The following is a 14,660-nucleotide window of genomic DNA, read 5'->3' as shown; positions in this document are numbered from 1 at the left end:
CGGCCTGAGCCTCAACTTCAAGAAGACAAAGTGGATGCTGATAAGCAGGAAGCAACAGCCTGCTCGACAGTTACGGATAAGTAACATACTAATTGACCATGTAGAATCTTATGTGTACCTTGGCACCAACGTAAATGCAAAATGGAAACAGGCCACAGAAATTAAGGCGAGAATAGAACGAGCTAGAGCAGCATTTAGCAATATGAAAAAGCTCCTCATAAGCAGGGATTTGTCTCTTCCCCTAAAACTACGACTAGTTAAATGCTACATTTTTCCGATCTTACTGTATGGTGTGGAGGCCTGGACGCTGACGGAGACGCTCACGAGAAAACTAGAAGCATTCGAAATGTGGGTGTACCGACGCATTCTTCGTATATCCTGGACCGAACATGTCACCAACATAGAGGTAATCCAAAGAATCGGAAAGGAGAAAGAAATCGTGAATACAATTAAACAAAGAAAGCTTGAATATCTAGGCCACATATTGAGACACGATAAGTACCGTCTACTGCAATTGATTGTCCAGGGAAAAATAGACAGTAAGCGAGGGCCAGGCAGGAGAAGACACTCGTGGCTCCAAAATCTGAGGAAGTGGTTCGGGCTCACATCGGTCGAACTATTCAGAAGCGCCGCAAATAAGATCAGAATTGCCATGTTAATAGCCAACGTTCGCAACGGACAGGGCACTTGAAGAAGAAGAAATAAACCAAAAATTATTGAATCTGACAAACCCAAAAAACAGATGTTTTCAACTTATTTTGAAAAAACGGCAAATTAAGTTTTTATTTAACAAAAAAATCCGACGAGACATCATTAAAAATAATAGTCCGGGAGATAGCATTACAAATACAAAATTCATAGTAAGTCGGCTGATATTAACACCCTTTATAATTGTTAAACAATAATTATACAGGGTCATCAACAGAATCAACAAAAACCTTATTAAATTTAAGGCCAAAGTTTCACAATTATTGCTTCACCCTGTATAATTATTATTTATATATTTATTATATTCTATTATTATATAATTATTCTAATCTAAAAATATTTACTATAATATAAAAATAAAGGTTATCTCATTGCACACATTGCCTAATTGGAATGACATGAGGCTACCTTCGATGTGGTCAGGATATTCTGCCAATTTACAATTGATAAAACACACATCCTGTTTTCATTGATAAAAATTCGTTAATACTTCTATTTCAATTATAATATAACGGTTTGTAAAATCATTATAAATACTTAAATTATCCAAAAAATGAAGAATTACCACAGGAAAAAAACAATATCGATTCATCTATATTTACTGAATATGATTAAGACTATACAGCGTTCCACGTTAAGAAAATAACATTGCGGAGATAGGGCCATGTATTTCTTATGGACGATAGAAGCGCAGCGATGCCACGATGAACACAAGCACGATTCAGGGTTGTATAATTTTGTTTTCACAGACATGAATTAAATAATTGTTTTTTAACGTAATTGACCAAAAGTGTCCATTCGAAACAAGAGATGAAAAGTAGGGAAAATGATTTTAATTAAATAAATAGTATTTACAAAATATAATTTTATTTTATCTTATTTTAATTATAGTAATGACAGTTTATTTGTTGTTCGGTAAGAATATCATATACCATGAATCATAGAAATCAGTAGAAAATATTGCTTAGTTAAATCATGCACTCTGCCGACTATTAAAGATTTAAAAGCAAATAAACGGACCGCTTGGAATGCGTATATCTAATTACTAATTGCAACTTAAAATAATACGGTGTGCGTATGTCAGCAATTTTATGTCGTTCTCTGAGACTACATAATGATAATAAAGCTTTGTGGTTCTTCAGTTGTTATTCTGACTTTACAGTTAAATATTAATTGAAAATGGAAATTCGAAAAATATATCGACAATCTAGTAAACCGCATGCCTGAGAGTTTTGGCAACACTGATCTCCATAAGCCTAATGTTATTTTCTTAACGTGAAACGCTCTATAGAATATTTACATAAGTGTGTGATTAACTGTATTTATATTTGTATGTATCAACAGTAACAGTAAACATTGCAGGTGTCTGAATCTCTATTAGGCCAGGAACTTGTGTAAATTGTATAAGTTTTAATACTGATTTTACTTCACAATAGATTATTAGTACATATACTGAGTGACGAAAAAGGTAAACATCTACAATATGTTTATTAGAATTCATTAATTTTTTAGATCCAGACTTATCTTACCATAAACAACCAGTCATAAAATCTTCAGGTTTATCTGTTAAGTTTTTGTGGTGGGTGCGTAAATTGGAAAATGTCTACATAATCTAATTGTAGTTTTTACACAAAGTATGTGTGGGGTCGTGCAAGTAGTACGTAACGCAATTAGGGGAAGGGTTTCTAAAACGTACGGTGCCTTACAGGGGAGGAAGGGGTGTTCGAACAACGAATTATGAAATATTGTTTTTTTACTTAAAGAAAAAAACTATGGAATTAAAATCTCTTAAGTTAGCAATCCTTTTTGTTTATATTTTACGAGGAATCCCTCGATTGTATTGTACAATATTGTTATTTTTGTTCCTTTTGTTTATGTTTTACGGGAAATCCTTCGATTGTAAAGAGTAAAATGCTGTTTGGTTCATCTTGATAAACGCAATATAGTTTCGAAATACGAGTGACGCAAAGTTGAAAAAGCGTGGTTTAGAGAAAAGCCCATTAAAGTAAACAGCTGCCATCACCCGGGCCGCTTGAATGGCTGGATTAACAGCTTGGAGCGCTCCGCTCTTACCTCTTCTCTATCTACTTCAAGGTAGCTCGGACTTTCGGGGTCCATTCTATACTATTCATTCCTAAGAGTATTTTCTACCAATTTTTGAAAAAAAAATTCGATTTTTTGAAAAGTCATTCGACAAATAGTTCTGTTTGTTTAAGTATAAGCTTCACTACTTCAACTGGTATACTGCGTGGGCTAACTGCTTTTCTGTTTTTGCTAGTTTCAAGTCATATTTGCTGATATCTGGTTATAGGGTCCAGTTATCAGTAGGCCCAGATCAGATACCCATTGAGCTAATTAAATACATTGACGAAGAAACACTGCATATACTTTTAGATCTGTTCAACAAAGTATATACAACAGGAGGAATACCCGAAGATTGGTTGCTATCCACGTTTGTAACACTACCAAAGTCAGTACATGCGACAGAATGCTCCCAGTACAGAAAAATTTCCTTAATAAGCCACACACTTAAGATATTTCTCAAAATAATACATGGAAGACTATACAAAAAAATAGAAGAAGATATAGATGACACCCAGTTTGGATTCAGAGGAGGACTAGGAATGAGAGAGGCTCTGTTCGCTTTTAACGTTCTCGCGCAAAGACGACTAGATATGAACCAGGATCTCTATGTCTGCTTTATAGATTATCAAAAGGATTTTGATAGAGTACGACATCAGAAACTCGTAAAACTGTTAAGAAAAGAATGTGGATAGTCGAGATATACGGGTTATTGTCAATCTGTACTAGAATCAAAAAGCAACGAATCGAAAATGTCGATACAGAAACTATAGAAATCAAAAGAGGTATTAGACAGGGTTGCGTACTGACCCCATTGTTATTCAATCTGTACAAAGAAGATATTTTTAAGGAAGCAATATCAGAGAAACAACGAGGTATATCAATAAACGGAAAAATCTTAAACAACATAAGATTCGCAGACGACACCGCTGTTTTTGCAAACAGTCTAGAAGCACTGCAAAGCTTAGTAAATAGATCAGGTAGTATAAAATATGGACTACAAATGAACGTTAAGAAAACCAAGTGCATGATTATTTCTAAGCAACATACTTACAGTAGGAAGGCTACATATCGAGGGAAAACAAGTAGAAAGAGTAAATAACTACAAATATCTGGGAACCTGGGTAAATGAAAACAATGACCAAGGTAGAGAAATAAGGACACGCATTAAAATTGCAATACAAACATTTATAAAAATGAAAACAATGTTTGTTAATCGAGCCTTCCTCTGGAGCTGAGGATAAGAGCCTTAAAATGCTATGTGTTCTCGACTTTGTTGTATGGAATGGAAAGCTGTACACTACAGTGGATAATATAAAGAAGTTGGAATCATTTGAGATGTGATGCTATAGAAGGATTTTGAAAATACCATGGACCCAACGAGTTACAAATGCAGAAGTGTTGAGAAGGCTACAAAAGGATTGCGAGGTCATAAAGCACATCAAAATAAGAAAGCTGGAATATTTAGGCCACATTACCAGCGGTACAAAATATGAGATATTAAGGCTCATAATGCAAGGTAAAGTCAAGGGTAAAATACCCATAGGAAGACGAAGAATTTCCTCGCTAAGAACCCTAAGAGAGTGGTATAGTTGCAGTTCAGTAGATCTTTTCAGAGCAGCCGCCAATAAGGTACGGATAGCTATGATAATAGCCAACCTCCGATAGGAGAAGGAACTGCAAGAAGAAGAAGGTTATAGGGACCCGTTATCTTTATTATACACATCCTCCAGTCTGTTATCTTCAAAAGTATCTTTAAAAGTGTCTTGTATATACTTTGTCCATTTATCACACTGCACCAATATCTGTGCGCCGACCTTGTTGTACTTTCTCATTAAAGTCTCCTCATTTTACTAGGTTTGCAAGAGGTATAGATGAACAATCAAAATTTCAAATAGTAATATAATGTTCGGTCTTCTTTTTTACATATTCTTAATTAAAAAAAAAAGATTTGAAAGTAGAAAAAGAAAAAGTAGTAAGAAAAATAAACCTTGCACCACTACAATTCTCGATTTTTGTTGTAGTAAAATATTTTAAAAGAAATGGAAGAAATATTTAGAAAAATTTTATCTAGCTGGAACCAATTCTACTAATTCCTAACGAATTCTAAATAGGTATTAGGTACAGTTAAATCTTGTAATTGACATACGTTGTAATCTTCAACAACCCTAAACATCTTAAAGCCATCAGCAAACATTCAACATGAAAATTTGTGAGAGTTAGACAGGTCATTCATAGAACAAACAAATTAGTAGTTTGCTGCACTGATAAACTTCCAAAATTAATAAATATTCCTCAGATAAGACATTAAACGAATTTTTAAACGTAAAATTTTATAGAGTAGGCAACAGTGCGCGGGCAGTTGTCCCGTGGAGTGAACAGCAACAATACTCTAGTCGTCAGAGACGAAAATGCCACTGAACCTCTAAAAATCATACGAACAAGCTGAATTTTGCAGAGAATATTAATTTTGAGACCCCAAAAATGATGCAAAAAAGTTAACCACTTTTATCCCCGGGCTTTACCCTAAAACCCTCCTCGTAGGGAGGGTAAAAACGCAAAAAAATCGATTTACCAATAATCTGTACGACGTAGAAAAAAATGTTTCAAATAAAAAATGTAGCTATGTATAAATAAACAGATTAAAAATATAGACGAAGCTTGTATTGCCAATAGAAGGAGCTGTAAGACATAAAAAGAATTCAGAGTTATGAAAAAAAAAATGCTTTGACCGACTATTTGAACAGTGACTATTTGAATTGTTGATTATAGGTAAAAAAAAATAAATACGGCTATTTTATTCTATAAAATTTCACGTGTATAACGTGTTTTTCTCGACATCACATTTTTCAAAGCTGGGAGATGTTTTTTAATCTAATACAACTACACCAATCTCAGTAAATCAATAAAAAACCATTATTAATACTAAAAATATTTTTCAAATGAATTATACTCTTTTATTTACGCCCACCAAGCGGCCTCAGCAACCTTTCTTTTAGTTTACGAATTTTAACAAATTTCCACAATGTTAATTATGCCTATAAAAAGCTTAATTCAATTTTTATAAGGTGTGATAGGAATTTTTGTGTTGTATGTTTCTGATAATATCTCTATCAAAATTTTCCCAAGCTGAGTGAACTTACTATTTATAATTTTATAACAAGAATTCTACTCAATATCAAGGTTTGGCACTCAGTACTCCACTAGAATTAAATATATCCAGTAGATCTTTATTTTTACCAAAACTTACAAAATAATAAATAATATATTTAATTGCCATTAATAAAATATTTTTATACATCGATATCAAATCGTGTTAATTTTCTGAAAAGGCTTTATCTTTTAAAATTAAAAGTGAAACTGGAACAAACCATGAAGTGGAGATATCCAGGAGTGGCTAGTATACCTGTTGAATACAAAGCACGTGGTGTTCGTGTGTATTAAGGTATAAAAAAAGTGCTTATTACAAGCTTAAATTTTTATTTTAAGAAGATCTTTTGGGAATTAAATCATTCCATCATCAGTTAAATAAAAAGTTGTTAAAAAAACATTGTATGGCCACTTAAAAAACTTTCGAAGGACATCCGTATTAAAATATAATCCTCATGTTATTTATCAAGGTAAATGCAATAGACTTAACTTATTGATTATTAAAAACTGAAAATGGGGGCATCTTAAATGACCCCCTGTAGCTGGTGAGGTTTTTTCGACTTACATTACCTCTGATCTGTTCTGGAGTCTAGGGCTAACTGATATAAAGATGGTATGAAAAATCAGTTAGTACCCATCAATGTCAAGTGGAATGATCATTCCACTTGACATTCCACTTGACATTGATGGGTACTAACTGATTTTTCACTGGTAATGTAAGATATGTGATTCTGTTAGAATTTTTAATAAGTTAAAGCAAGCAGTCATGTATATTGCTGAATCTGATAACAGACCTTTAACTTGTGAATAATCAATTTCAAAGTCTTTTAATGTATCTATAATTGAATTGCCTGTGAACGCGTTGATGCATTGGCAGTATCAAGGAAGTTAACACTTGCTAAAAAACATTCTTGATGTAGTACAGAATCTATAGTTCTGAAGAGAATATCTTCCTTGTCCATCCAAGGTTTCGTCTGCTACTATTACAATGGGCTTGTCTTTCAGTTGTTGATTTGTATTGGCTTTTTCAGACAGCCTACACCGTGGCACTACCTTTCTTCTTAAAGTGTCCGCACATGGAAAAGCACCCGACCCCGGCACATATTTAGCAATATATTCACGCACATCTGGATGATCCAATTTATGAAGTGGAATATTGGCTTTCAGACACATACTAACTGTATCCTCAAACAAAAGTTTCATTTTCTTCTTAATTCTCAATACTTACACATCACAATATTTGTGTCACACAGATATAGGCCATCTGTTGCAAATTCTTTGGCTCGATTACTCAAAATTATTTTAGGGCGACTAATTTATATGTTTAGAAAATAAGAATTAGCCAACTTTTATCCCTACTTAGGTTTTTACCAATACAAAAGACTGAAATGCAGATAACAACAGTCAGCTTATTTATATTTCTCAAAGAATCAACATTGAAAAATATCAATTCCTTATCTTATCTTCATCTATTTGATGATGAATAATGAAAGATCAACACATGAAACAACAATAAACAATCCTTTCAAAAATTACAATAGAAAACTTTCCATAAAATATTTCCATACCTTCGTAACTATCTACTTATTTAGGGGTAAGTTGAGCAGATATTTCGCATAAATAAACAAAAACTCCATATTTCGCATTTATGTTCAAAATTTCGCCGAAATTCGCATCTACTTCATAAAAACGAACATTCCGTACCCCTAACTATAATATGATCTAATTTAATGGTATATTCTAACGACTTTGCTTTAAAATATATTGTTTCCTGTTATTCAGTAAAATCTCATGGTTAAAACACATTTAGTTTGTTCAAAGAATTTGACTTTCTTTTGGAAATTATGTCGCCATTCAAAAGCACATTACAATAGCGTTAATTTATGGGATGTACTTGTCCCATGAACCACCTAGCGGTCAGAGGGTTCTTTCTGACCATCTCAAAAGGACACTTGCTACCGAGGCAGCATACAGTAAGCATGGGACGTCCCTTCTTTGGCGCCTCGGATGGCGTCGCGACAGTCAACACTACAACGCTAATCCACTGGCTACTAATACATCAATATTTCAAAAGGTAGGTCGATTTTTTGTACAGATAACGGTAATGAGTAAAGCTAGTTAATTCTCGTAATTTATTCACAATTGATAGTTGTCATTTTTCGCTAATGTGATAATATTTCAAATATTTTAATCTCTGTATACTGGCTGGTGGGATATGATTTGGCAGTGGTTTTCTCTCTTTCCAAAGACAAGGAAAATGTGATGACTACATTGAAGAATAATTATTAAAAATATATCACTTAGGTTAAAGATATTAAATGAAATTAAACAAAAGATAAAAACAATATCTAATCATTATATATCTAAGCCTAGTGCTTTTAAAAACATACTGCTATTTGTTTTCTGAAGAAGTATCTAGAGACTAGCAAATTAGAAATCAACAAAAAACAAGAATCTAGTGACATTTTTAATAACTTTTTTGATGTAAATCAAGCTTTAAAAAAATGATTAAGTTTAAATAAGCCAAGCTGTAATTTATAGTTTCAAACGGAAAACATTCTACCATTTATAATGTGTGAAATTAACTAACACAAACCAGAAATGTTAAATATTTTTTATTTACCCCTCCATTATTAATTCCAATAGACAAATCCAAATTATATTAGTTAAGACAAAATTGTTTCCTTTTACAATTTTTACTTTCCTTTGATTTTTACATTAATAATACAGGTATTCTTTGTAACAAAGGTTGAGCTTGTACATATATATGTATAACCTATGAAGCTAATTATAATTTTAAAATATTTAACAAATAATCACTAGTTTTATTTTTAGACTTGTAAATTAATGTGGTCAATGTCAAGAGATAAGCTCATGAAAACTAATATTTTACGCTATCACCAAAAGTTTTAAATATTTTGAAGTAATAATGAAATTAAATAATACAAATTAATTATGAATCAATGTAGCTAAGGTCACTCAAATAAGTTGACCACATTTTTCACTCCTATTGCATTGAACTTGGAATACCATCCACTTAATATGCAAGAGGTAATACTTCAATATGCTAATTTGAGAATTAGGAGTGGTTGATAAAATTGTTAAAAATCATTCATATTAAATACAAATATTTCTAATATGGATGTAAACCTCTCTAAGCAGTGAAGGTATGCCTACTTATTGCTTTCTAATCTCTCACTTCTCAAGTAAATGAACATTTGTGCTGAACCTGTATTTCCATATCCACCTACTTCATTCAAAAATTCTTATCTGTTTTATATCAAATATAATGATAAACTCATCATCATTTTGTTTATTTATTTAGTGGTTGTATACTTGCCTGTGTGGGCTAGAACAGTTGTTGAATGTTGCAGTTCAGAGTCATCAAACTCAAGATTTGGCTCATAATCATGATAATCTGAGAGACTTGGGTAGGGTTCATCGTTGTCAGTCCCAAAATTATTCACTGTAAAATATTTTACACGTAAATAACATTCAAAAACATTAAAATTCACCCATTGTCTTACCAGGAGTTCCTTTACTGGGACTAAATTGAGGTTTATCCATGATTGTTTTTGAAAATATAATTCACAATTAGGAAAACATGACTAGAACCAGAAATAATTATTTGCTCATTTATTAAATCACTAATCACACAATTTTTTACTTTACTGCACAAAAAACATCTTTGATAGAAAACATAAACTGAGACTGACAAATCTCGCAGATAAAGCTGTTATCACAAAACAAAATTTAGTAAAGACATAGATCAACTTGTGTTTGATTGGCTATAGTCTTCATTTTTTAAATCAATTTGGCAAATGGGTGCTCGCTGGGACTGGATGCTAAGAGACTTATATTTTTTTAGCTGTTAGTTTTGTTAGGAGACATCTTCTAACCAATCGAAAATAAGCACTTCATGACAATCATGACATTTAAATATTAGCAGGGCTGGACTGAAGTTGGACTTAAAACATTACATATTTGAGCATAATATTCCAAATTTAAATTGAAGTTTCTACGGTATAGGTTACTTTTTAAATATTTTTGATTAATTATTGCATTGGGAGTAAATCACAATTCAAAAACAAATCCTTTCTTTGACATATTATAACTCGACAAAATATAACATTAACCAGGATCAAACAAAATTTTAGACAAGAGTTATAACTTTATTATATTACATATTAAAAGCATACTTGGATTTGCTTGATATGCACTTCGCTTGTGCCGCTGGTTAATAATCAAACTCCGTGCGAAAACAAAACTGATTTTATTTTGAATTACACAATACAATATATAAACGCTTATTAAGTATTATGTCCGCTCGCTCTGAATGCTGTATCACCGTATCCCGTCTCGTACTTGAGTGCTGTCTTCTTTGGGGTGCCTTAAGGGACTCGCCTTATCTTCACATATGGCACAATATATCTCCCTACATCACTATGTTGCCGGATTGTAAAAATGCATACAATAAACTTGAATTAGATAGAGGCGTGAACATGGCCCCCGCCTTGGCAAACACTGCCAACAAAATCGTCTGCTAACGCTAAATGTTCAAATGTTTAAACTACACTTAGTCTGAAACGGGTAGCGGACACACCTTGGAAAAAGAACGAGTTATGATACCATTGTCTGTCTTTATCCTAAAAACTCTGGCTACACCATCACTGCCGCGTAAAAGTTCGATCACGCGACCTAACTTCCACCTTAATGGAGGTAAATTGTCCTCTTTTATGAGCACTAACGTGTTTTCCGCAACTTCACCGTTAGTAGTAGTCCATTTCGTGCGTTTTTGTAGTTCGGAGATGTATTCTTTGTTCCATCGTTCCCATATATGCTGAGAAAGCTGCTGAATATGCTGGAATTTTGAGAGCCGATTAACTGGAACATGACGCAAATCTGGATCTGGATTGGTAATAAGTGGTCTTCCGATGAGAAAATGTGCAGGAGTTAATGGGGAGAGATCATTTGGATCACAGGATAAAGGATGAATGGGTCGGGAATTTATTATAGCTTCAATCTGCACAAGCAACGAATAAAATTCCTCGAACGTTAAGTGCGCGTTTCCCAAAACCCTATGCAAATGATGCTTAACTGTTTTTACTCCGCTTTCCCACAGTTCGCCAAAATGTGGAGAATAGGGAGGTATGAAGGACCACGAAATATTATTCTTTAGCAAGGATTCTCTTATCGCGGGAGTGTGCTGCTCTAAAAATTTGCTTAACAATTTTAACTCCGAACTAGCTGCTATAAAATTGGTTCCATTGTCGGAGACCATCTTTTGAGGCTTGCCTCTTCGCGCAATAAATCTTTTAAAGGCCAACAGAAATGATTCCTTAGACAGTTCTGTAACTAATTCTAAATGTATGGCCTTCGTACAAAAACAAATAAAAAGACACATGTAACTCTTTATTAGTTTACAACCTCGACCCTTTCTATCGCGAATTAAGAAAGGGCCCGCATAATCTACACCTGTTACAATAAACGGTGGGCCACCTGCGAGACGGTGGGCAGGTAGGTCACCCATTATTGGCTGAATGGATTTAGATTTTAATCTAAAACATTTTACACATTTGTGTACGGTACGTCGCGCTAAATTTCTTCCTGATAACGGCCAGAAAGTTTCTCTTATAGTTGCAAGTAAAAGCTGAGGACCAGCATGCATAAGATCCTTGTGAAAATGATTAAATATTAACGATGTAACTATATGATCTGCCGCTAAAATGATGGGATGTTTTTTGTCATACGTAAACTCGGAATGCTTTAAACGCCCGCCTACTCTCATGATGCCCTGATCATCAAGAAATGGAGATAAATTTATAAGTTTGCTGTTTTTATCTAAAGATCCCTTTTGGTTCAAATGCTTTATTTCATTAGAAAATGACTGTGATTGACACAGCTTTAGAATACGATTAAATGCAGAATGTATTTCATCCAAAGAAAGGGGTTCAGAAGTTCTTTCCTTATTTTTACACATGCGGATGAATCTGAACACATATGCAGCGGTTCTTTTTAAACGTAAAATATTAGAGAAGCGCTCAAATGAAAATACTTCCGTATTCTGTGTTTCATCAAGTTTATTCGTAAAAACCTTTATGTTTTTCCTCGTTTCGCTTGTTTCAGTGGGGACAACTTGTAAATTTGGCCATTTATCTGAATCTTGCATGATCCACTCCGGTACATGCCACCATAAGTTGCACTCCATTATTTTATCTGGTTCCACGCCTCTGGACACTAGATCTGCAGGATTATCCTTGCCTGGCACATGACGCCACTGCGCAAACGAAGTGGTTTCCTGGATCTCTGCTACGCGGTTACTAACAAACGTCTTCAATGCATTGGCTGCTGTTTTCAACCAACTAAGTACTATCGATGAATCTGTCCAGAGGTAACACGTATCGAATTGCACATTTAATGAATTTTTGACCTTATTGGTCAAACGCGATAAAATTACTGCTCCACAGAGCTCTAAACGCGGCAAGGTAACTGGCTTTAAGGGCGCAACCTTGCTTTTTGCACATAATAAGAATGAATACGACCTGCCTAACGAATCGGTAGATTTAATGAATATGCAAGCACCGTACGCCTTTTCTGAGGAGTCGCAAAATCCATGAAGTTCTAGTTTGACTTTACTAAAACATATAACATGCCGAGGTATTTTTAAATTGTTTAAGCTTCCTAATTTATTCCTAAACTGTAAATAATTATTTGCTAAATGCTCCGGTATGGGATCATCCCATGAAAGACGCTCGAGCCATAGTTGTTGTAACATAATTTTCGCTATGATGGTACACGCACTTAATAGACCCAAGGGATCAAAAATTTGAGCTATGTCCGATAATAAAGTTCGCTTTGTGATTATATGGCCTAGAGATGAACTTATGCTATAAAACATAGTATCTGATTGCGGTGAGTACAATAATCCCAAAGTTTTCGCCTTCTCGTTTTCACCGAATTGAATAACGGAACCCGTAGTTGAATTATCCGGTATATCTCTCAATATTTCAGGATCATTTGAATAGAATTTACGCAATGTAAATCCTCCGCCTTTGAGGACCTCAAAAAGTTGTTTACATGCTTCGCGCGCTTTCTGTTTTGAATCAAAACCTGTCAAAAGGTCGTCCACATAAAAATCGGATTTAATAATGCTAGCAATGTTAGGATTTTTGGCTTCTTGCTCCTCTGCCAATGTCATTAGACATTTAATCGCTAAGTAAGAAGAGCATTTCATACCGTACGTAACTGTTTGTAACTGAAATATTTCAATCGGTTCTTCCGGATTATTTCGCCATAAGATACATTGTAAGGATTTTTGATCATCTGCAACCAATACCTGACGGTACATTTTTTCTATATCCGCACTAACTACATATAAGTGTGTTCTAAAACGTAATAAAATGGAGAGTAAATCATTTTGTAAGGTTGGTCCGGCCATTTGAATACTATTTAATGAAATGCCGTTTGTAGTTGGCGCACTACAATCGAACACAACGCGCAAACGTGTCGTCAAAGAATTTTCTTTTAAAACTGGATGATGTGGCATAAAATAAAATGTAGTATTTACCCTAAAGTCTGTTGCCGCTTCCGTAATTCTGGATAAACCTTTCATATGTCCTAACTCTATATATTCCTGGATGAATTCGCTATAAAGAGTTTTAAGATTGGCATCTTTATTCAACTTACGCTCGAGATTTAAAAATCTATTTTTTGCTTGACGAAATGAATCACCGAGTGAACTTATCGGTTCCTTGAATGGCAATGATACTATGAATTTGCCTGTCGCGTCGCGTTTCACCGTATCTTCGAAATGTTTTTCGCATGCAATTTCTTCGCCCGAGAGTGCAGGTTTTCCATTGAAAACCTCTTCAAGTTCCCAGAACTTACTTAGCTGTTCTGTAACTTCGATTGTGTTTGTGAAATTACACTTAGTTATTCGCTTTTCTGATGCTTTGTTTTGGCTGATATACGGCCCTGCTATGATCCAGCCAAACATTGTTTCTTGCATGAATGGTTTATTTTTACCTAAACTAATTCTGTTTGCGCCCAGTATTTGCCAAAATAGATCACTTCCTATCAACAATTCGACCTTTTGTGGTTTATGAAAATGATTATCCGCTAATTTTAAATGTTTAGGTATCTGCAAATCGCTAATGTTTATTTCAGATGCCGGCACGCACCCCGTAATTTCTGGTATTACGAAACAATTTAAAGTTTTATGAAAAGTTATATCGCTACGCGACTGTATATTTATTTCGCATTTGAATCGAACGGGAGATGCAGTATTATTTATGCCCATGACGGATATGTTCGCGCTTGTCGTTTTTAATCTAAGTTTATCGCATAAATTTTCGGTTATGAATGAGCTTTGTGAACCGCAATCTAACAAAGCTCGCACTATGTATGCCTTACCTTGGCCGTCAAAAATATTAACTAATACTGTGGACAGTATAGTTTGATCTGCAGCGCTAACTGCCGAAACTGACAAATTGGTAGTGTTTAAACTACCTTGTATATTATCTGCAGATCGTATATCGCTCGCGTTTTCTACCGGTTGATGAACTAAAGCTGCGTTCTGTTCGCTTGACCTATCTGGATGCAATAACGTATGGTGTTTTGACGCACATTTCTTGCATGTTGATTGTCTACACCGCTTATAGAAATGTCCAGGTTTAAGACAATTCGTGCAAAGATTGACCTGTCTTACTTTATCAAACCTG

General features: G+C 34.2%; 1 protein-coding gene across 1 annotated transcript in view; it reads right to left on the bottom strand.

Annotated features, from left to right (window-relative positions):
* Positions 1-9,758, bottom strand: part of LOC140437750 (rho GTPase-activating protein 1-like) — a 34,736-nt gene extending 24,978 nt beyond the window's left edge. Inside the window, exons 1-2 of the mRNA XM_072527448.1 lie at positions 9,468-9,758; positions 9,281-9,406 (exon numbers count right to left, since the gene is read on the bottom strand). Of these exons, the coding sequence (XP_072383549.1) occupies positions 9,281-9,406; positions 9,468-9,507 (166 nt within the window). The 5' untranslated portion in view covers positions 9,508-9,758. The remainder of the gene's footprint in view (positions 1-9,280; positions 9,407-9,467) is intronic.
* Between the last annotated feature and the right edge of the window lie 4,902 nt (positions 9,759-14,660).

Source organism: Diabrotica undecimpunctata, chromosome 3, assembly GCF_040954645.1.
Source record: "Diabrotica undecimpunctata isolate CICGRU chromosome 3, icDiaUnde3, whole genome shotgun sequence".
NCBI lineage: Eukaryota > Metazoa > Arthropoda > Insecta > Coleoptera > Chrysomelidae > Diabrotica > Diabrotica undecimpunctata.
Note: the sequence above shows the minus strand (reverse complement) of the source record. Positions and strands in the feature narration are given on the sequence as shown.